The sequence below is a fragment of the Pungitius pungitius genome, chromosome 1 (genome assembly GCF_949316345.1).
Source record: "Pungitius pungitius chromosome 1, fPunPun2.1, whole genome shotgun sequence".
Lineage (NCBI taxonomy): Eukaryota > Metazoa > Chordata > Actinopteri > Perciformes > Gasterosteidae > Pungitius > Pungitius pungitius.
In genome coordinates, this window is record NC_084900.1 from 21,632,351 (window position 1) to 21,653,030 (window position 20,680).

Below are 20,680 nucleotides of genomic sequence, written 5' to 3' on the forward strand. Positions count from 1 at the left end.
CTGGATATGCGCTTCACCAAATACTTGTGTTAATCAGTGCCAGTCGCTCGGGACGACAGGATCCCACTGCACCGCCAACATCACAGAGGACTACAGACCTGGGTGATAACAATGGTAGGCCCGTGTGTTTCCAGCTGGAGCCCTGAGAGGCGTCGATGAGGGTTAAAAGTGGGACTGAGCTCAGTTAGCTGATTGGGACCCTGGCCGGCCAGCGCGTTGGCCAGGAGGGGAACACACTGATCGGCTGGTGGGATGGGCCACCTCCGGGGGCAGGACGCGAGTCACCGATCTTAGCGATAGCAAATATCTCTCTGTCTTTATCTAAATAGACCTCTTCTGAAGACCAAAAGGGAATATCACAGGGAGAATATTATGGCGACACAGCCGTGCTGTTTGTGAGCCGAGCTGTGCTCAACGTCTGTCCGGAAGGCCCGTTTTTTTTTAGTGCATGGAGTAAACACTTGGCTGGAGGGAGGGGATGTGGTATTGTATCTGTGCTAATTAAAAGGATAAATAAAAGCCCAAACTTTTTTATTTAAGCGTTTATTCTAGTCCAGGCAAGGTTTGGAGGGTGAACATGGTGGACGTTTGCATATCTTTTTTTTACAGTCCCCCCCATAAGCTACATAACAGAGAATTTCATAACACTCAGCAATTAGAAAGGCTCGCAGGGGACCAACTTGACCTCTCTCTCAGCCGCTTGGAGCGAGAAGCAAAATAACTGGAGACCGAGACTCATCCCTTTCCGTGGGTCAAAGGAAAAGAACGAGGGACAAAAGACTGAGAGAGTGGGAAACATGTGCAGAAAAATGAAAAGAGGGAAAGAAAACACAGATAACACCAAGAGTCCAGAGGAAAGAAAGAACTTCACCCAGAGGGGTTGTTCTTGATTAGCCGTTATAGTGCGCTATAGAGTGCCTTTCTGCTCTCCTCCCAAAGCCCACCGGGTCAAAAGGGGCATTTGACATGTGGGCTGCATTTTGAAGGAGAGTCATGAAGCCAAGCCAGGTAACTCTGTGCAGAAGACAGACCACCTGCCTCCACGTGGAGTTTTAAGCGACAGAGTGGAGCGACAGCAAGTATCAACCATAAGGGCTGAAGGTGAAGGTGGAGGCACATGCAAAAATGGAGTATGATTGCCAACCTTGAGTCCCAATACATACACACACACACACACACACACACACATTCCTCTCTTTAAAAATGATTCTAATTGGCTCAGGCAGCTTTTCTTTACATGCATTCCTTGTGCCGTTCATTTGTTTGGAATTCGAGCTACGTGTGACAGGAAACAGCTGTCACACATTGAAACAAATCCTACTCAGACTCTTCACAGGCTTTGAACAAGATCTCCTTCAATGTACAGGGCTCTGTTTCGGAATGTTATCTTATTCGGTACATTGTCCGCCCTTATTAGCGTGTCAGTAATTGGTGAACTTGTCCCGTTACTCCGTTTCACGACAGCAGTGGCTGTGGATGTCAAAGAGCTCTCTGTTTGTCCGTCCATTCTCCTAAAAGGGATGTCACAGGAAGTCCTGGACGACATTTCTTCAACTTAAATCCACAGTGACTGATCAGAATTTGGTGCTCATTTGATGGTTGCTGCACGGAAAATACAAGATTTGGAAGATCTGAAGTTGATATGTTGTTTTTTTACTCACAGTACCAGTACCAGTCAAATGCTTGGACCCTCATTCAATGAGACAGTGCGTCCAAACTTTTGACTGGTACTGTACTTTGAATTTCCCTCAAAAGCACACCGGTCTCTCACACTAATAGCATACCGAGGCTGCTACCTCACCCCCTAGTTATCCATCTCAGAGCCACAGATCTTCAGTTGTGCATTGCGAGCAGAGAGCTGTGCATTACCCATTAGCCACGCTGCTTAGGACTTTGATGGATCAAAGAGCGAGTCAAAGCCTCTGAGAAGCCTGGGCCACTGCAGCACTCCAACCAAAACGTGACACGGAGAAGAGGACTGAGGTGAAGAGGGCAAGAAAATAGATGGAGGGGGTGTTTAGTTTTGTCTTTTTGAACATTTTAGACATGCAAACGGGCAGTTTGAATAATCCAGAACAAGTCAGAACAAGCTAGTCAAGGGTCTTTTGTCTTTTTCAAGGATATTTGGTGTCCGGGAATCCAACCTGTGTGTGGGGCGGCGGGGGCGGTTTAAAAAGGAAGGCAGAGGGAATGAAAGAATCGTCAAGGTGAAGGCAAACAGGAAAGGTGTAAGAAATTCGAGTGAAGGAGAAAAGACAGGGGGAGGGAGTTGAGAAGGGAAAGTGGAGAAGATGAACGAAGGAAGGGAGACGCTTAGGAATCGATTAGAGTAAGAATGAAGAACGAAAGGGATTAAATGGAGAAAAAGAGAAAAAGAAATCGGGGAAATAGAAGGTTAAGGATTTAGCAGAGCCGAAATCTGCAAAACACAACGTTGCAAAACGCCCCAACAAAGAGGGATTGAACAGGGCGGGAAAACGGTTCAGAAGGGAGGAGGTCTATTAGCAGGAAGTTTGTGCGTAAGCGCTGGCCCGGGGAGATGGAATCTGGCACGGCGTGTTTGCTCTGCCTAAGCGGCCGCCCCTCCGCCGGCCCCTTGGCTGGGCGCTGGGAGAGAGCAACCTATGGAGAGGAGAGGAGGCAGAGTTTAGAACCAACAGGTAGAGCAACCAAGATGACGGCTGATTCACGCTGCTATCACACAAGCAGTTATAGTTAAAAAACTCCAGCCATATAAAATTGAAATATTAAATTATCTGGACTACTCCAAGTATTAAGGAGGATGATGACCTGCTCTGAAAGACAGAGAAACTATAAACTGCATTCAGCACTCACTCAATTCTTAAAAATGTTTTATTTTTTTATTGCAAAGCAGCTGTCCCAAAAAACGAGGTCTGTAGACGGTGCCTGTGCTTCAGTTAATGTGGTGTCCTTCAGTACTCCGATGCAGGCATAGGCCCAAGAAACCTCAAAATACATTGAAAACTATCCCAGGATCCCAGGGGAATTCATGCTGGGAAAGGGGAAGCGGTCTTTAACGAGGATTTTTTCGGAGACGCCAGGGGCCCAAATCCCCCATATTCATCCAGCTGGGGACACGCGTTATACAAAATAACAGCTATCTGTTAAGAAAGAGCACGCAAAGGTCCCAGCTCCGCGGGGTCTAAAGAACACAGACCCCATCCAAAACCATACTTGGGTCAGGGCAAGTGCACTGTCTTTATAGACCAGAACATTTAGATGAAATCTAAACACAAAGCATACTCCAAAGAACACCGAAAAACAAAATGAAAATGTTCATTTTCACAATCCAAGTTATCTTGTTATGATTGGTTCAAGCAGGGAATTCCAAAACAAGAACAACCACACCACAGGATAAAATTTGGGAAATAATTCCCTCCCAAACATGGGGGGGGGAAAGCATTCATACTGCGAGTGAGTCACACAGGAACATTGTCCAACACGTTGTTTGATGGCCGAACCTAAACGCTGTTTCCTGCGACTTCTGTCAAACGAGGCGAGTCCCAATTTAGCTCATTATCTGCTCCTCTGGCTTCCTGTTGATGTCTGTAGCTGCGTACAGGCATCGGTAAGAGACGGGGGGAGATGGCTTGAGAAAGGCTAAGGGCAGAAAGACAGATTAACAGCACTGCACAACACAAACGCACGGACGCACCCACACACACACACATACGCTGTGGGGACACACCCGCAGGTTCAGGGCCTGTGCAACTTCCTCTTTGTGCACAATGAGACGTACACAAGCCCTTGCCCTTTTTCCTGTATCCAAATAAACAGTCCCAAAAGGGGATATGTTGCGGGAACACTGCTTTGTGTGTGTGTGTCGGGGGGCTTACGTAAGTGCTGGGGTTTCCACCACAGTAAGCATGACTGTGCCCCCCACCTCCTGTCTTTATTAGGGCTGCTGTTGGGCTCCTGCTTCCTCTTGGAAACAGTTCACTGACCTGTCAGCCCAAAGCAGTCACAGGAGTTAGACGTGTCATACTGAATATGTCCCGGTGTTCCTCCAGCTGTGTATTTGGCTTCAGAATACATTTTACATCAGCTGCACATGTTTTTACCGTGCACTTAAGTGCATGTAAGTTGTTTCACAGACAGTGTTTGGGCTCCCTTCACTGTCACGTAGCTCTTAAAAATGTCCTTTGTATGCCCTTACACAATTCAAAAATCAAAGTCTTAATCTAAATCTTAGAAGTGGCAGCCTTCCCAGCGATGCGTTACCAATTGAGATACAAGTTAAAATGCGTCGGTATTCTTTTGGCGGGTGCGTGTAATTTCCCTCCAATTATAAGATCTTATTACATAATAGCTATTGTCAATCACAAATCACATTATGGCTAAGGTGCTTAATTAAGCTAAATTCATACTAGCCAGAATATACAGAATATTTCTTTGAAATACACATGAAGAAAATATATTGGTTTGATATTTTAAAAATATCTATTTAATTATGAAGTTGAATGAGAGGATTGATACCACTACCTTGTCAGTTTGTTAGGCTAAATATGGAGACAGTTAGCTTATCTAAACACAAAAACTGGAGGCAGCGGGAAACAGCTAGCCTGCTAACATAATAATATTCCTATCAACACCTATAAAATTCACTCATTTACCCATAATATCTCGTGTTATACCTCGTACATCAAATGGAATGTAAGAACATAAACTTGGGGTTTTATGTGCTTGAATGCTGCGGTAGCCTAGCTAGCTCAGCTAGTAACGTTAACGTTACAAGCTAGCATTGCAGTAAGCTTACATTAATGTAATGCATTTGCATGTTGACCTTTTTCCACAATCCCTTTTTTAAGGTGTATTACATATTTTCATATATTTCATATTCAGTGGAATCAACATCCTCTTCAACTAGCAAGCAAGAAATTGAGTCTGCATAATTCCCTACACCTATAATGTGAGCTGTAGATTTTATTTGTTGATTCTTCCATCTTTATGTGTTCGTCTGGGGAAGCATTTGCGTTTCATCATCTACTCTGACTCCTTCCCCCTGTATTCATCTGTCTCTTTGCGTGTTGCAGGTGACCTCGGCGTGCATCGCGCCCCCTTCCAATGATCTGGTAAGGCTTTTCCTCAACTGCGTTCTGTTTGCAGCGACAAGTTTTCCCCCGTCATTTGGCTTACCAAAAACCACCATATGGTTTCCTCTGTTCGAATTCCTTTTGGGAAGCCGAGCTCGGGTTCATTCCCGGAGCACTGCAGGATTCTAGCCTCAAAGAAATGTTGATGTTCCTCCAGGAAGTAGTAATGTTTATCCGTTAGAGAGGCTGTTTGTTTAATTAACTCTCCTTTCCTTCCTCTGTTGCCCCCTTTTCCCCCCTCCTTTTATCTCTCTTCTCTTTTCTTCTTCTCAATTAACTCCTTTCGCCCCCCCGCTTACTTCTTTCCCACCATCCTCCTCTTCCCCTTCCTCTTCGTCTTGTCACCGCTCCTTCCATGCATCCAGCAGCGCAGAGGGACCACGCCGTCAAGACAAATCCAGCACCTGGTGAGCACACCGCTCATTTTTTCCAAACTCCCAAACTTTTATCGCTGCATCTTCCATTTTTCCTTCCCCCAGTGTCATGCTATTTATCCTGAAAATGTTCAAACCTGTCGGGGAAAAAGATGTTTCTTTCCTCATTGAATTAGATGAAGCTCTCTAACCTGCCTAACCTCTTAAAGTAGGACAGTGTCAGTATGTTCTGATATGCAACAAGGCTGCAATCAAACATTGGGTTATGTGTCATCCCTTAGCCACGCGTATTCAACTCTTAATGTCTAGTCGTGCCCATGGACAGGTCAGAACTGTGAATATTACCATCAATACACAGTTATTGTAGAACCTTAAAGACGGTTCTCACTTAAAGATCATACATTAAAAAAGCTATTGGCTATGAAAAGTTCTCTAGAGAACGTCATTTGAAATTCTTAGTAAATCATCCATGTTGGTGATTGTAACTCTAGACAAATACCGAGTGGATGATGTATGGATGTATTGGTTCATTATGGGGAACTATGATGAAAGCATTTGAGCTTGACTGCTTTTGTCTACTTGGGTTCTGGCTCGGCCACATTAACCAACTTCTTCTCTTTTGCCACAGGGGTCCACCAAGTCGCTGACCTATACCAAACAGAGGAACACTTTGCCAAGGTAAAGGTCATCTCGTTCATATCTTCTAGTACATTTGATGATTCAAGTGCCGGAAAAATAATTGTGTTAAATCGTGTTGTGGACTGCTGCCATGACCTTCCCTTTTACGCCCTGTCCATTCCACCAGGAGCTTCAGTGTGGACCGCGTGATGGAGAGAGTGATGGAGCGCCACTACGACTTCGATCTGACCTACATCACAGAGAGGATCATCTCTGTGTTCTTCCCCCCGAAGCTTGAGGAGCAGAGGTACCGCCTCAACCTGAAGGAGGTGGCTGCCATGCTAAAGTCCAAACACCAGGACAAGTTCCTGGTGAGGGAGCAGAAATTATGGCACATAGTAATGACAGGAGTCGTTTTTTCGTCTTTGTTTGTTGCAGAATAGATTCTACCCCCCTCCCTGGAGTTTCATTCAGATATAGATGCTTGTTGCACAACAGACAATAAGGTTTTGACACAGGAAGTATACTTAGCAACCCTTGAATTAGTGGTCTTTTTGTTTTCTGTCACACCCGCAATAAAACAACTGAAAGGATAACTGGCCACACCTTTCCCCCTTCAGCTTCTCAACTTCTCCGAGAGGCGCCACGATATCAACCGGCTGAATACGAAGGTAGTTTTGAATCTCGTCACTGAGTCCAGTTCACAGCCTTCGGTTTAAATCTACCTTAACCGCGTCATCTTTTGCATCCATCTGAACCAACAGGTCCACGACTTTGGCTGGCCCGACCTCCACGCCCCACCGCTGGACAAGATCTGTGCCATCTGCAAGGCCATGGAGACGTGGCTGACCTCTGACCCACAGCACGTAGTGGTCCTCCACTGCAAGGTCAGAGTTCAGTGGGTCGATGCGGTTCTGCGTGCTCTGAAACGGGCAGAGGTCTCAACGTTTAGTGATAAGGGAAAAATTTACGCTAGAAAAACCACAAATAGCAACAGCGTTTTGAGTTTCACAAAGGAAAATTGTAATTGTACAACAGCAAAATATCATATAACTATCAAGAGTAAGAGCTCTCTCAATGCAACATTATTACAAAAGACTGTACCAAGATCTGTAAAAATGTGTCTTCTGTATTATATCTTTAAAGGAAAATGTTTTTATTTTTTCTTTAAAATCCTGGTCTGCAAAGTAAGTATCAACTAAATTACTGCAAGATGATTGTAATGGAGTTCCAGTACAATATTTCCCTTTGAAAGGAAGTACGGTAGAAATATAAAGTACAAGTACATCCTGAAGGGCACACCGGGGAGCAGCTTCTTTGGTCAGCAGACGTTAAATACTCAAACTGCTTCTGCGGTTGAACATTCCAGTTACAGACGATTCTTTCCCAGCTGCACGCAGGCCAGGCATAGGGGTCAATGCATGTTTTTGTCAATGAAGAATCTTTAATTGAGCAAAAGTAGCTTTATTTTGTGCTCCGTGTGGAGGTGCTGTCTCCTTATTGGCATCTGGAGGGGTCGCATTAGGAACTTGAGGCTGGAATGTCTTCGGAATGTGTCAGGAAGTACAGAGCACCCGTTGTGACAAAAAAACAAAGCAAAGAAAAAAACTCCACGGGGAGCTTTTTAATTTGAATTCAAAGCTGTTTGTCTCTGTCTGACCCCGGCAGAAATAAAATGTCTCATATATGAAGCTGTGGAAATCTGTGGACGTCTGAGCGCGAACCACAATGGATGAAACCACCTCCCTCTTTCTCCTCACAGGGCCACAAAGGTAAAACAGGCGTGATTATTGCAGCCTACATGCACTACAGCAAGATCTCCGCAGGGTGAGTGAAGGCATCCAATAGCCTCTATTTTACTTTTTTTTGTTCGTCAGAATATCGACACATGGAACACACTAAAAGCTATTTGAAATGACACTGGATTTAAGGTTAACCCTTCAAAAGGGGAATGCCGAGTATGTTTAAAGGTAGTGAAAGTGACTCATATGTTCTAAGTGTACGCAGTACAGTGATTTACATGTTGTTGATAGGTTGTTTTATGAATTAAGCCTAGTGCAACAGTGGAAACAAGTGTATCCTGTGGAGCTGTATGCCAGCTGTATCCTCTCCATGTACTCTCTGGCACCGGGAGGGCCTACAGCAGGTCCCATGAAGGAAATTGCTAGTTTAATGTGTGTGTGTGTGTGTGTGTGCAGAGCCGACCAGGCTCTCAGTACTCTGGCCATGAGGAAGTTCTGTGAAGATAAGGTGTCCTCTTCCCTCCAGCCATCCCAAAACAGGTGAGGGGATATTGGCCACATCCACACAATATTAACAAATCCAAATGTCTCCTAGGCACATAAAACAATAAACTGTAAAGAAGAAGCTATGTGCAAGTCATTGAGAGTGAAGAAAAAGTTTTGTTTCAGTTTCAGAAGCAAGGAATAAGATACAAGTGAGCCTCATGTCTCCTGCAGAAACACGTTGACCTGTTGTTAACTTTGTCAAAAGATGATGAGACTTAGGGAACAAAACTCCCTGGAACTAAGGTAACTTATCAACTAGGGCTGCACGTATGGCCAAAAATCCATATCACAATATTTAGAAAGATTCTGATGGTATGTGACGGTTTTGCTTTTTCATGTAAACACATTAATTCATTGACCCCGAAAAGCACCACGGCCACCCGAACAGCTGTTCGCCGCCAGCTGATTAATTAGCTTTTTAGCTAGTTAGCATGTTAGCTTGTTGTGGCTGCTCGTGTTGCCACCAGAGGCTCGACAGACTTTGCAATGAATCGTTTTTTGATATAACGTAACTTACAGACAAACTTACTCCAAACAGACCCAGCGCCTCTCTTGGGCACACGTTGTATTGGTGCATCTCTGGTCTCTCGTTGTTCCTCCTGTATCGCTCTCTTCCATGTTTTCATGTAGCAACAGAGTTACTTCTTGTTGTGTGAGCTGTACCCAGCATGCAGTTCGGTGGGGTAATTTTCATAAATGTACCATTAGTAGTGTCAAGAATTGTTTATGTGTCACTAGCTTTTGTGTCGTGGTGTTTTACCCTGTTAAAGAGAGTTTGAACAATTCGTTATGACTCAATCTCAACACACATAAGACAAGAAGCTCCGTCCGCTGGGCGCCACGTGATGACGTGTAAAAACAACTTCTGCCGCCTCCCGAACACCGGCATGAACGGTGCGTGAGATGGAAATCGGTTTACCATTTGAAGCGGTATACCGTGCAGCCCTAGTATCAACATAATTTAAAAACCCAAACTACCATAAAAAAGAACTCCCCTAAGCTGACTTTCCTAGATAACATCATTAAGTGAGAACAACTCAACAACAGTCGCTCCATACACTACGTAGTCGCTCATTTTGCATCGCATCAATCTGTTTCTTTCAGGTATATCTATTACTTCGGGGGCCTTCTCTCCGGGGCGATCAAGATGAACAGCAGCCCTCTCTTCCTGCACCAAGTTCTGGTCCCATCACTCCCCAACTTCCAGGGCGAAGGAGGTGTGTGTTAAATCATTTGAGCCAAATCACTGGATATCGTTGTTATTCCTCCAAATGATGACATTGATTATTAAACAGAAATTCTACGTACAGAATATTAATACACACGAGCAAATAATGAATAAATATATGCACTGATTGTATTATTGCCGGTAGAAATGGTTTAAGCCGTAGGAATAACCCTTTTCATGTAAGTGTGGGTTCATATGTAGTGGCTAGCAGTAACAATGGGCCCATATTGATATTGTTACCTAAGATTATCTGCAAATGCAGTCTGTGAAGAGCGAAAGAGGCGGAACGCATAGGCCAAAAGTGCATTCTGGGAACCTAATGCCTATTCTCTGACAACCATTTAGCATTTCAAAAAATGATACCCAGCTATCTGTTTTTACTAGATTAGCTTCGTACGTCATCTCTCAACTCCAGCTCCCTGCTTGCTTCCAAATTTGTTTAATCGGAATGTAAACAATGAGCGGTGAAGGAAAAGCGGGTACGCTTCATTATCAGCGGGCTGCAATCAAGGACCGCATTTAAAAAGGTGACGTAATCCTTGTGACCAATGGGTCAGTGGATAGTTACAATCGGCCCCATGGCATTGTAGATGTTGGTCCATGGCTTTTCTTCCCCTACACATATGTGATTGTTGCTCTTTGACAGGCTCTCCCTGCTGAATCACAGCAATGCAAAGGGCTGCAGAGCTCTCATAAGCGGCCCCATTCACCCTCCACCCACACAAACCATTCTGTTGTTTTTCTTTAATCTGCTGATCCAGTCCAGACGGGTGGGGTGGGGGGATGGCATGCGGCACATTCCTCTATCTTCATGTTGATAACGCTCGCCTAGTCTGAATTTGTGTTCTTCTCGTCCTCCTCCTAGGTTATTACCCATTCCTGAAGATCTACCAGTCCATGCAGCTGGTCTACACTTCCGGCATATAGTGAGTCTCTGTTGCTGTCACATGACTATCTGATAGCACAGATTATGTTTTGGCTCTCTGGTGTTATCAGCTGAGGTTTCAACACAGACAAAGGGCATCGTTCTAGTCCTGTCTAGTAACTTGATTGATTCTTGATTATCGTTGAAGCTGATAGCCAGCTGATGAACATAACCAGTTGCGGCTGGCCAATAGAAAGCAACGGGGCGTCGCCCCACTTAGAGCGGCCTCCTTGAGCCCAAAAGAATGTGTGTTCTTGAAATACCCAGTAATATATGTAAAATATGATATTTGCACAAAATATATGCTTTTCCTGCACGTCTCAGCCTGTCACACAAAATATAAAAATGTGTGCCATACAATTTAGCCAATCAGCGTCCCTAAATGGACTCTGGGGCAACATTGGTTTTGCCCCAAACTCGTTCTTGTCCAGGCTGGTATCGACAGGCGGATGACATCCTGGGGGAAGTAAATCCACCTGTGATCTTTGCTGGAATTTATTTGATTGTCCATCCAAGACCACTTTCCACCATGATGACAAAAGAAATAGCAGTCTGCGACACACAAACTAATCAGTTGTTCACACTTTGTATCTGCTTGGGTTCCGTATATATCTTGTACTTATTTAATAGCCTTGTTTTTGTTGTGACAGTGACCTTCAGGGCACCGGAGGCAGGCGGCTGTGTGTGACCATCGAGCCGGCGCTGCTGCTAAAAGGGGACATCATGGTGAGTTCTCATGGGAAGGAAATGGCAAACAGAGGAACCTTCCTTTTTAAATCTTCCAACGGGCAGGAGAACTGCATAAATACATAGTACAAAGACTTCTTTTCTAGCCACATCCCCACCCTGCATGGAGTCACAATTTGTCCATCCGGGGCAGCCAGTCATTTGGGAAGGGGTCGGTGCCGCTCTGTTTGGAGCACCAAACCCCTCCTTATCCCACGTACTTCAGAGCTCTTCTCTCTGCTGTCCTCTGCAGGTCAAATGCTACCACCGGCGAGCCCAGAGCGCTGACCGAGACACCGTGTTCAGGTTGCAGTTTCACACCTGCACAATCCACGGGTCCCAGCTGTGGTTCGGCAAAGGGGAGCTGGACGAAGCTTGTACCGGTATGTTTTCAAGTCGTATGGTTGTAGTAGCAACAGTTTCTAATCTTTTATTGTATTTACAATGGATTACTGGACTATTTACTGGATGTGTAGATTGGGATTCATGCACGGCGAGGCAATAATTCAATATGGTATTTATTTCAATTGATTCTTATGGTGATGAAAGCACATATGGAGATTCACAGTTGTGTCTTCTGAATTATTAATAATTAGCTGGCTCATATTTTGGAGAATTTCCCATGTGCAATATTTTGGGGGAGTATCATTTGAAGAGCTGGGTTTTGTTTTCACATCCCACAGTTACATAACCGCTCAATTCATTGCCAATAACAAAGTAGTTAAAGTTCTTAAATCATTTGGTCTATTATCAATTTACTACAGTAAAGTAATGAAGAAAATACTAATTACTGAATTACCAGAAAACATATACTATATACTATATACTGTGATATACATCGGTATTGACATATTAATGACTCATGTAGGGAAATAACATTTTAACCATCACATACACACGCTGAAGTGAAAATAACTACTGTGGGAATGTGTTCACAGTGGTTTGCTGCTTGTGGTTGAATAAATCCCTTAATAGTAGTATCTTAATCTCCACCCTGGACATAATAACAGCTCCCCCGAGGTGAGTATACAGAGAATAAGCTGCACTGTGTGCAGGATGGGAGTGTCTCTAACTCGCCCTCGGAGAGCAGAGGCTTAGTGAGTACTGATCTGATGAAGTCTGGAACAAATATGCTCATTACCTCATTTCCTCCTTGGTTTCGCTTACTGTGAAATGAAAAATGTCTCTTGTGTATGTGGTCTTGAATGTGTTTCAAATGCAATCTGTGACTGTGATGTAGAGAAACTATTTTCCTGTTACGATATAGGGAATATAGGGATATTTACCATGTTTTGTTTCTCCCCAGATGAGCGTTTTCCGTCTGATGCCACAGTTGAGTTTGTCTTCTCCTCTGGACCTGAGAAAATCAAAGGTGAGTTCACTTCACCTCAAATTATCCTTCATACCTGTTCTACTTTAAACGTAGAACAGATAGTAAAAGTACTATTTAAAGCAAAGAATACAAATGAATGTGTTTCCACAGGCCGCGAGTACCAGAAGAACGACCCATCTGTCACAGTCGACTACAACACAGCTGACCCTGTGGTGCGTTGGGACTCCTATGAGAACTTTAACCAGCGATATCAGGACAGCCTGGAAGGTAACACACAAACGGACTCTTTAGATCCAATCCCAGCAGGATTTTATTAGATTTCAATGTGGCAGCTGATCTTTGTCGCTTTTACTCTTACAGTTGATATTGCCCACACCAGAGGGCCCGTGGATGGCAGCCTCTACGCCCAGATAAAGAAGCGCCGAGGTCCCGGCTCCGGTTCTCTCACCTCAACCAATGGCAGCAGCCCGGCGGCGGGCCTTGATGAAGACAGGCCAGATCGCGTCTTCTCTCACGGCTCTGACTCTGCCCTCTCAGCCCATTCCGTCCATTTGAACCATTCATCCGTCCATCCAGAGCGCCAGGAGGATTCCATCAGCCCGCTGCCTCCGACCAGGCAGGAGAGAGAAGACCTGGCGCGTCTTCTCGGAGGCATAGAGGGACACCGCGATGGAGAGCGGGAGACGGCCATCTTGGATGACGGCGATTCTTTGCCGTCTGACAGAAGCGGGACGCTGAGGCTCAGCCGGTCCTGCTCCTGTCGGAATGGGTACCGGTCACAGCGGTGCGCCGAGCCCGGCTGCGACCGCACCCTCCTCATGCCCAACGGGTACTGCCTCGACCGGGCCCCTGGCACCAATGGCCACCACGGGGCGACGCCTTCTGTCAGCCCCAACCCAGCGTCTCCTCCGTCACACATGGATCTGTGCCAGCACTACAGCCCCCACTCCCACCAGTCCCTTCCGCCTCCGGATCTGGTGTGGGACCGCCAGCACTACCTGCACCGCTCCTGCTCCGAGGCTCCCTCCCCTCGACATGTCTGCCCCTACCCATTGCCAGACCCTCACTCTCACAACCACCCGCACCACCACCCCCTGTCTGCCCCGGGTCGCCTCTGCTGTCGCGAGGACGACTACCGCCCCTATCACCCCTCTCCTCCACCTCACAGCCACCACCACCTCCACCCGCACCACCCCAAACCCTCCACCAGCCCTACCTACCACGATATAGTGCTAATGGATGGCCTACCCACACCTGGCTGCCCTTGCAGAGACTGCAGTATCAGGAAAGACGACTCGGCGGCCTATCACAGCCTGAGGCTGGACCAAGGTGACTGGGACAGAGAGGCGGAGCTTCAGCACAGGGAGTTGGGGCTTAGGAGAGCCCGGGAGGCGGAATTACCCAGAGGGTCAGAGCTCCACTGGGAGAGGGAACCTGGGCTGAGACGAGGCAGAGAGATGTCCCTCCACTGGGAGAGGGACCGGGAGGCGGAGCTTCAGTGGGAGCGGGACAGAGAGGCGGAGTACTGGCACAGGAGGGCCACCGTGGCCTCTTACGGCCCACAGGGCCACGATCTTCCGGCCTTCACGTTTGACCCCTTGCCATCGGGTCACCCGGCTTATCCAGAGGCGTCGAGGTCCCACGCTCATTCCCACATGGACCAGAAGTACAGCAGCAGCAGCAGCGGTTACCAAACGCCTCGACAGGTGTACCCCTGCTCGCCGTACCAGCCCTCGCCGTCTGAAAGCAGGGGCTACGCATCGGGCTACCAGTCCGAGTCCACGTCCCCGCTGCCCCCGGCTTCCTCCATGACGGGGCCCTGCAACCGTAGCAATGTGCCAGCAGACCACAACCATCCAGACACACAGCATTCATACGGCTCTGACTCACAGACTGGTGAGTGCCACTGAATCAGTGTTTCACCCTGAACAGCATGCTGAAAATGTCCATAACCAACACCAGCATGCACTGAATCAGTAGTGATTAACCAGAGAGAGGCCCTACACATTTCTCCCACTCTAATTTGCCCCCCTAAAGGTTGACGGTCTCTCCATGAGCTTCCATTTTTTGTTGATGTAGTCCGTTGGTCCCTTTCCTTTTTCAGACGGCCTCAGGAGCTCTGGAGAAAGTGTAGGCTGGAGGGAGAACATCACCCACGGTTCCTTTAAGAGGGTCCACAGAGACGGCCACGCCGCATGCTCCACACCATCAGACATGTCTGGACCGTCCACACCTGTCCACACCAGCAGCCCCCTGCGCACACAGGAGAGGTATTCCACACTTTCACCTTTCACTTACTGAGGGGGGGGGCGTGGGTTTGTATGTTCCTCGCTGCCGGGGTAAAAAGAACACAAATGAATGGATACATCATCTTGATCCAAGGGCCATTATACCTGGTATTAAAGGGGAGCAATTTTTCAACCTGGACTCCATGTCTTAAGCTCCAGATCGAGGGAAAGGAAAATAAATAGTAGTGTTGTCAGTGGCAACAACAAGCACTTTTAATGGACGTACATTAACCTTGAGGAGTCACACCGAGTGTTTGCGTTGTAGTCCACTGGACACTGGACCACTTTTAGTTACTTATATCAAAAAGGGTGTATACAAATACTAAATACATAATGGTCCTTTATTAGGGAAAATCCAATCACAATGTGAGCCAGACGGCCTCGAGAAGTCAATCTGGCTGATCTCACCACAATCCAATCACATGGCATTCTTTGTGTATACATGTGTACACATGAGTCATCATCGGGTGTTCCTTATCCTTAGATGAGGGCTATCCAGATACAGCTCCCATGTTGCAGCATGGTAGAAATTGAGTATTGATGACAATATTAACCAATTAGGATGTCAGAGTAGAACATTTAGAGACATTCCACTAAATTACCAGCAGGTCTGTGACCTAGTTGCCATGTCTGTCCTTTTAAGCCCTAGTCCAGGAGGCAGGAGTATGAGGGAGTATGAGATCCGGACCACAGACATCATTGGTAGTGACTACGAGACTTCCCAGGACGAACACATTCGCACTGATCTCATCGCGGAGGAGTTCCTTGAAAGCCGGAGAAGCAGCGCAGAGCCGCCATCGGCCTCACCTGCGCAAACCGAGCCCCCCAACCACTGTACTGCACCACCTGACCCGTCCCGTAGCGCGCCCCAACAGAAGCACTGTAGCCCAAGCGCTCCGACAGCGCAGAGCCCGTCTTCTTTTGATCCTGCAACGCCGACCACATCAAGCGAGGGGCTCAGCCGGGCTCCCTCGTCTCCAATCCGCACTTTGTCGGCACTGGACACCCCCTCCCAACCGGATTCTCTTGCTCCGCAGGCACCCCATCCCTCCCATCCCTCAGAGGCGGCTGCTCTGCCTTCCACTGTGGCGCAGGCGGTGCCCCGGCCTCAGGGCAACACCCACAGCCAAGGCGCTGGAACAACAAGACCAGCACAAGTCACCGGTCAACCCTTAGAAGCTGCAAAATCTACAATAACCCCCCCCCACAACGCCACGTCTGCCCCCGCATCTCCAACCCCAGCTTCATCTTCAACCGCCCAACCGGCCTCCAGTAGTACGGAGAGCTCCCCGGTCTCCGACACCCCGGTTCCCGGCTTTGCAACTTTGGGTAGAAGGCTGATGTTGAGTGGGCTGGACCCCCTCAACCAGAACCACATTCAGCAGCACGGGCCCCCACACCTCCACTACCCAGCCACCGAGCACGCCCACCCACAAGACACAAGCAAGAGGCCCTGCTACCCCGCTCTCACTCCTCAGCTCCACCCGTCCTCCTACTCCAACTACCCCACCATCTCCATCCCCCTCCCTCACCCTCACCCCCATCCGCCGCTGCCAGAGAAGCGCCACCCGCCCGTCCCGCCGGGCTTCCCCAGCGACGGGGCGGCGACTCTGAGGCAGGCCGGGGGCCACGCGCCTCCCTCCAACAGCCAGCATCAGCTCCACGTCACCTTCTCTCCCACCGTGGGGGAAATCGCAGCCCCCGCAGGCCAGAACGACGAGTCGGCGTCTGTTGAGAACGCAAATAGTGTCAGTGTGAAGTTTGTCCAGGACAGTTCACGCTTCTGGTACAAGCCTGGAATCTCCAGGGAGCAAGGTAGGTCTTTTATGTTTTTTTATAATCATCACAAAGCAACGTTTTTGCTATGAACACATTTCATTATATGGATTTCCTAACATCTTGGTTATGTTTTACTGAAGCAATCGCTGCTCTGAAGGAGAGAGAGCCGGGAACCTTCCTGATCAGGGACAGTAATTCTTTCCAGGGGGCCTACGGCCTCGCCCTGAAGGTTGCTACTCCTCCTCCCCATGTCAACAACCACAGCAGCAAGGGTAACCATGACAACATTTTGACCTACCTAACAGTTGCTTTGCCCTTGGTTGGCGTTCTTGCAGCGTGTTGACAGTGATCTCTGGTGTTACAGTGAGCGACCCTCTGGAACAGCTGGTCAGACACTTCCTCTTAGAAACTGGCCCCCGAGGAGTCAAGATCAAAGGGTGCCAGAATGAGCCCTACTTTGGTAAGTTTTCCTGCTTTAGCAAGAACAATAATTTGAAGGGAAAATAATTATCTTTGTTTTTACGTCTTGTTATTTTTTGGGATAGGCAAATGTTTTTGTTGCTATGTTTTATTCACAGGGAGTCTGTCTGCATTAGTCTACCAACACATCATCACGCCCATCTCTTTGCCCTGCGCCCTCAAGATCACAGAGAAAGGTTAATATTCCTGGGGCAGTTCATTATTCCATTAATCATTTTGACAATAAGTAAATACATTTTTTGCTTAAAAACATGTTGGTTATATTGTCAATATAGTGGTTAATTCATTTTCGATTGATCATATTTGAACAGATTAATCCTTTAAACCTCACATTGACACGCTCTACGTGTTTGGAGATGAACTTTGACTTGTTTTAGAGCAAAATGATTCCTATTCTTTGTTTTAGATCTCATAGGAGAGGTGCCGGAGGTTCCACCTGTGAATAACATCAGCACGGCTGCTGACCTGCTGAAACAAGGAGCAGGTGATTTCTCTTCCTAAAACCCAGGGGACCATTTGGAGGCGTGGTCATCATGCTAACCTCTCTCTCTCTCTCTCTTTCTCTCCTCCGTCTGTGCCTCCCCCCTCAGCCTGTAACGTCCTGTACCTGAACTCTGTGGAAACAGAGTCTCTAACCGGCCCCCAGGCCATCGCCAAGGGGACAGACGCGTCCTTGGGTCGTAGCCCCCGTCCTGCTGCCACTGTGGTCCAGTTTAAGGTGACGTCGCAGGGCATCACGCTGACCGACAGCCAGCGCAGGTGAGACACTGCGGAACAGTACAAGTAACTGCACAGCACTTCAACTCAGGCATAGGTGGGACTTTTTTTAGGTCAAAGGACTATAATTAACTATGTAGCCAAATCACAGGCTCTTAGACAGATAAATACAAATATTTTTATTAGGGCTGTCAAATGATTACAAATTTAATCAAATTAATCAGAATTTTCAGTGGATTAATCAGGATTAATCACTTTTTGCAATTAGACCTTAAACCTAACCATTTTTTCTTTCTGAAATGCATACCAAAGATAAATAACAGGACAGTGATACATAATTATCATTATTATTATCATCATTATTATTTTTTACATAAATGCATGTTATTGATATTTGACTTGGTTTAATTCATTCCAGAAAATAATCAAAGCAATGTTATTTGATAAGTTACAGACTGATTTCCCTGCATGGCTCTAGAAGGGTCTCGAGCCTCTGCAGTTTATCCCACTCTGCTGCGGTCGGCAAAACGAGTTTGTTCTCCTGATCGTCCAGGGCTGCGATGACCAGACATGTCAACCCTCCCGATATTTCCGGGAGACTCCCGAATTTCAAAGCCCCTCCCGAAAATCTCCCGGACCGACCTTTCTCCCGAATTTCTCCCGATTTCCACCGGACAATAATAAAAGTTACACCTTGAAGTCGAGAGGCAATTAGAACGGAAAAAGATGAGACTGGCGCTGCGAGGAAAACCGCTAGCACCCCCCCCGTCGATCGACAGCACCCCCCCACGTTGACCGCTAGCACCCGCACCCCCCCGTCCTTTTGAATTGGCAAGTATGGCGATGACGGCCTCTTTATTTCTGCTCACGCGCTTGACCATTCGAATTCCAACGTGTTGGAACATTTTGCTATTGTGTTGGTCAAATGATCTGAGAATGATTTTGTTAATGGCCTGTGAACATTCAGCGTGGACTGGCGCAAACGACTTGCTGAACCTGACGGCCTGACATATGCCTACAGGGGGCAGTAATGTGTTGTATAGGATGAAGTGCATTCCCTAGAGGAAGAGGTACTTTCCTGACCTGAATAATTTGTCACACTGCGCATGCGTGAAATGTGTTAAAAAAATTGACGTAATTAACAACAAACAACTAATTAACAGCGTTAACGAGCTATTTTTGACAGCCCTAATTTTTATTAATAAATGGTAGTGGCGTCATATGGAAAGGAATTTAATTTGGAGGGTTTATAGGTTTGAAAATAAATCACTACTTGATGGTTATGATCAGGACCGATCATTGCTTAATACAATCTTTTTCTGTAGAATATAATTTACACATTTATTCATTGTTTGCTACCTGCTTGTTACACATTTGTCACCTTCTAGCTACCTGCTTGTTACACATTTTTCACCTTCTAGCTTCCTGCTTGTTACACATTTGTTACCCGCTTGTTACACGTTTATTACACATTTGTTACCTTCTTGCTACCTTCTTCTTAGATGTTTGTTACACGCTACCTGCTTGTTAGAGGTTTGTTACATTCTTTCTTGTTACATGTTGGTTACACTTTTGCTACCTGCTTGTTACACATTTGTTACCTTCTTCTTAGATGTTTGTTACACACTTGTTACCTTCTTGCTACCTTCTTAGATGTTTGTTACACGCTACCTGATTGTTACATGTTTGTTACATTCTTGCTTGTTACATGTTTGTTACATTCTTGCTTGTTACATGTTGGTTACATTTTGCTACCTGCTTTGTTACACATTTGCTACCTTCTTCTTAGATGTTTGTTACACATTTGTTACCTGCTTGTTATATGTCTGGTTAAAGTGTCCTTATTGCATGTGCTTTTGGCTCCTCCCAGCATGTTCAGCTTCAGCAGTAATGACAGAATATTTGGTAATTATATCATTTAAAAAGACTTGAGCATCCATTTTTTAACCATTTAACATCCACTAATTCTTATTTCTTGTAAAGCAATGGACAACCCTCTGGCTACAGAGTTGATGCGCTGTACTTTCTTACGTTTGAGTGATGTCTCTCCTGTCTTGCTCCATCTGTATCATTCTTCTTCTAGGGTTTTCTTTAGGAGACATTACCCAGTGAGCAGTGTCACCTTCAGCAGCATTGACCCTAAGGACAGGAGGTAGGCAATGAAAAGACAAAAATGACCTTCTTTGATTCCAGTTAGAACCATAACTAACCACCAACAGAATTATATTTGTCCCGAATGCACCGATGATCATCGACTGCCCTCGCATGGACCCCTACTTGTGTTTTATGAGTATGTTTGTCAGCGTGCACAAAGTGACGCGTCGTTCGGCACGTATGAGGCTGCATCGGCCTGCTTAGCAGCTCTGCCTGTGTGTGTCAGTGTGTGCATGTGTCTCAGTTTGGTTTCTCTCTCTCTTGGTCATAGGTGGACTAACTCACACAACACCGCTGATAAGTAAGTGCTCTGTTGGTGTTGGTGGTGGCGAGTGTATGCATGTGCGCAGTGTTTCTTTTTTTTATGAACAGAGGGGTGTAATTCACACCCTTGTGGCGGAGAAGTGACATCAGAGCCTCAGCACGGCATCAGGTTGCGTGTGAGCCTTGGCTAAATAAATTCCGGCATGATTTAACATTAATACTGGTTTCATTGTAGTCAACCCTCAAAAAGAAAAGATCCATTTTCTATATTTGATCTAAGTATCTTGCTCTCCTGATTTGTACTGTGAGTTGATCACACCTGGAAAAAGGATCCCCATTTTATTTCCCTCCCGCCTTACCAGAGCTTCCTCTCATGCTCACTGACTTGTATC

The 20,680-nt window shown here is 46.4% G+C and overlaps 1 protein-coding gene across 5 annotated transcripts in view; it reads left to right on the forward strand.

Moving 5' to 3' along the window:
- tns2a (tensin 2a) overlaps nt 1-20,680 on the forward strand; it is a 43,860-nt gene that overhangs the window by 19,938 nt on the left and 3,242 nt on the right. For 2 of the 5 annotated variants that reach the window (XM_037478153.2, XM_062563145.1), the window contains exons 4-27: nt 5,055-5,093; nt 5,480-5,521; nt 6,117-6,166; nt 6,294-6,477; nt 6,727-6,777; nt 6,871-6,993; nt 7,869-7,933; nt 8,305-8,388; nt 9,499-9,611; nt 10,488-10,548; nt 11,198-11,273; nt 11,527-11,656; nt 12,580-12,645; nt 12,757-12,873; nt 12,967-14,502; nt 14,711-14,876; nt 15,538-16,709; nt 16,814-16,945; nt 17,038-17,133; nt 17,252-17,329; nt 17,560-17,637; nt 17,744-17,912; nt 19,954-20,022; nt 20,296-20,325. In XM_037478153.2, coding sequence (XP_037334050.2) covers nt 5,055-5,093; nt 5,480-5,521; nt 6,117-6,166; nt 6,294-6,477; nt 6,727-6,777; nt 6,871-6,993; nt 7,869-7,933; nt 8,305-8,388; nt 9,499-9,611; nt 10,488-10,548; nt 11,198-11,273; nt 11,527-11,656; nt 12,580-12,645; nt 12,757-12,873; nt 12,967-14,502; nt 14,711-14,876; nt 15,538-16,709; nt 16,814-16,945; nt 17,038-17,133; nt 17,252-17,329; nt 17,560-17,637; nt 17,744-17,912; nt 19,954-20,022; nt 20,296-20,325 — 4,727 coding nt within the window. The other 3 variants (XM_062563140.1, XM_062563144.1, XM_062563148.1) reach the window with 3 other exon arrangements.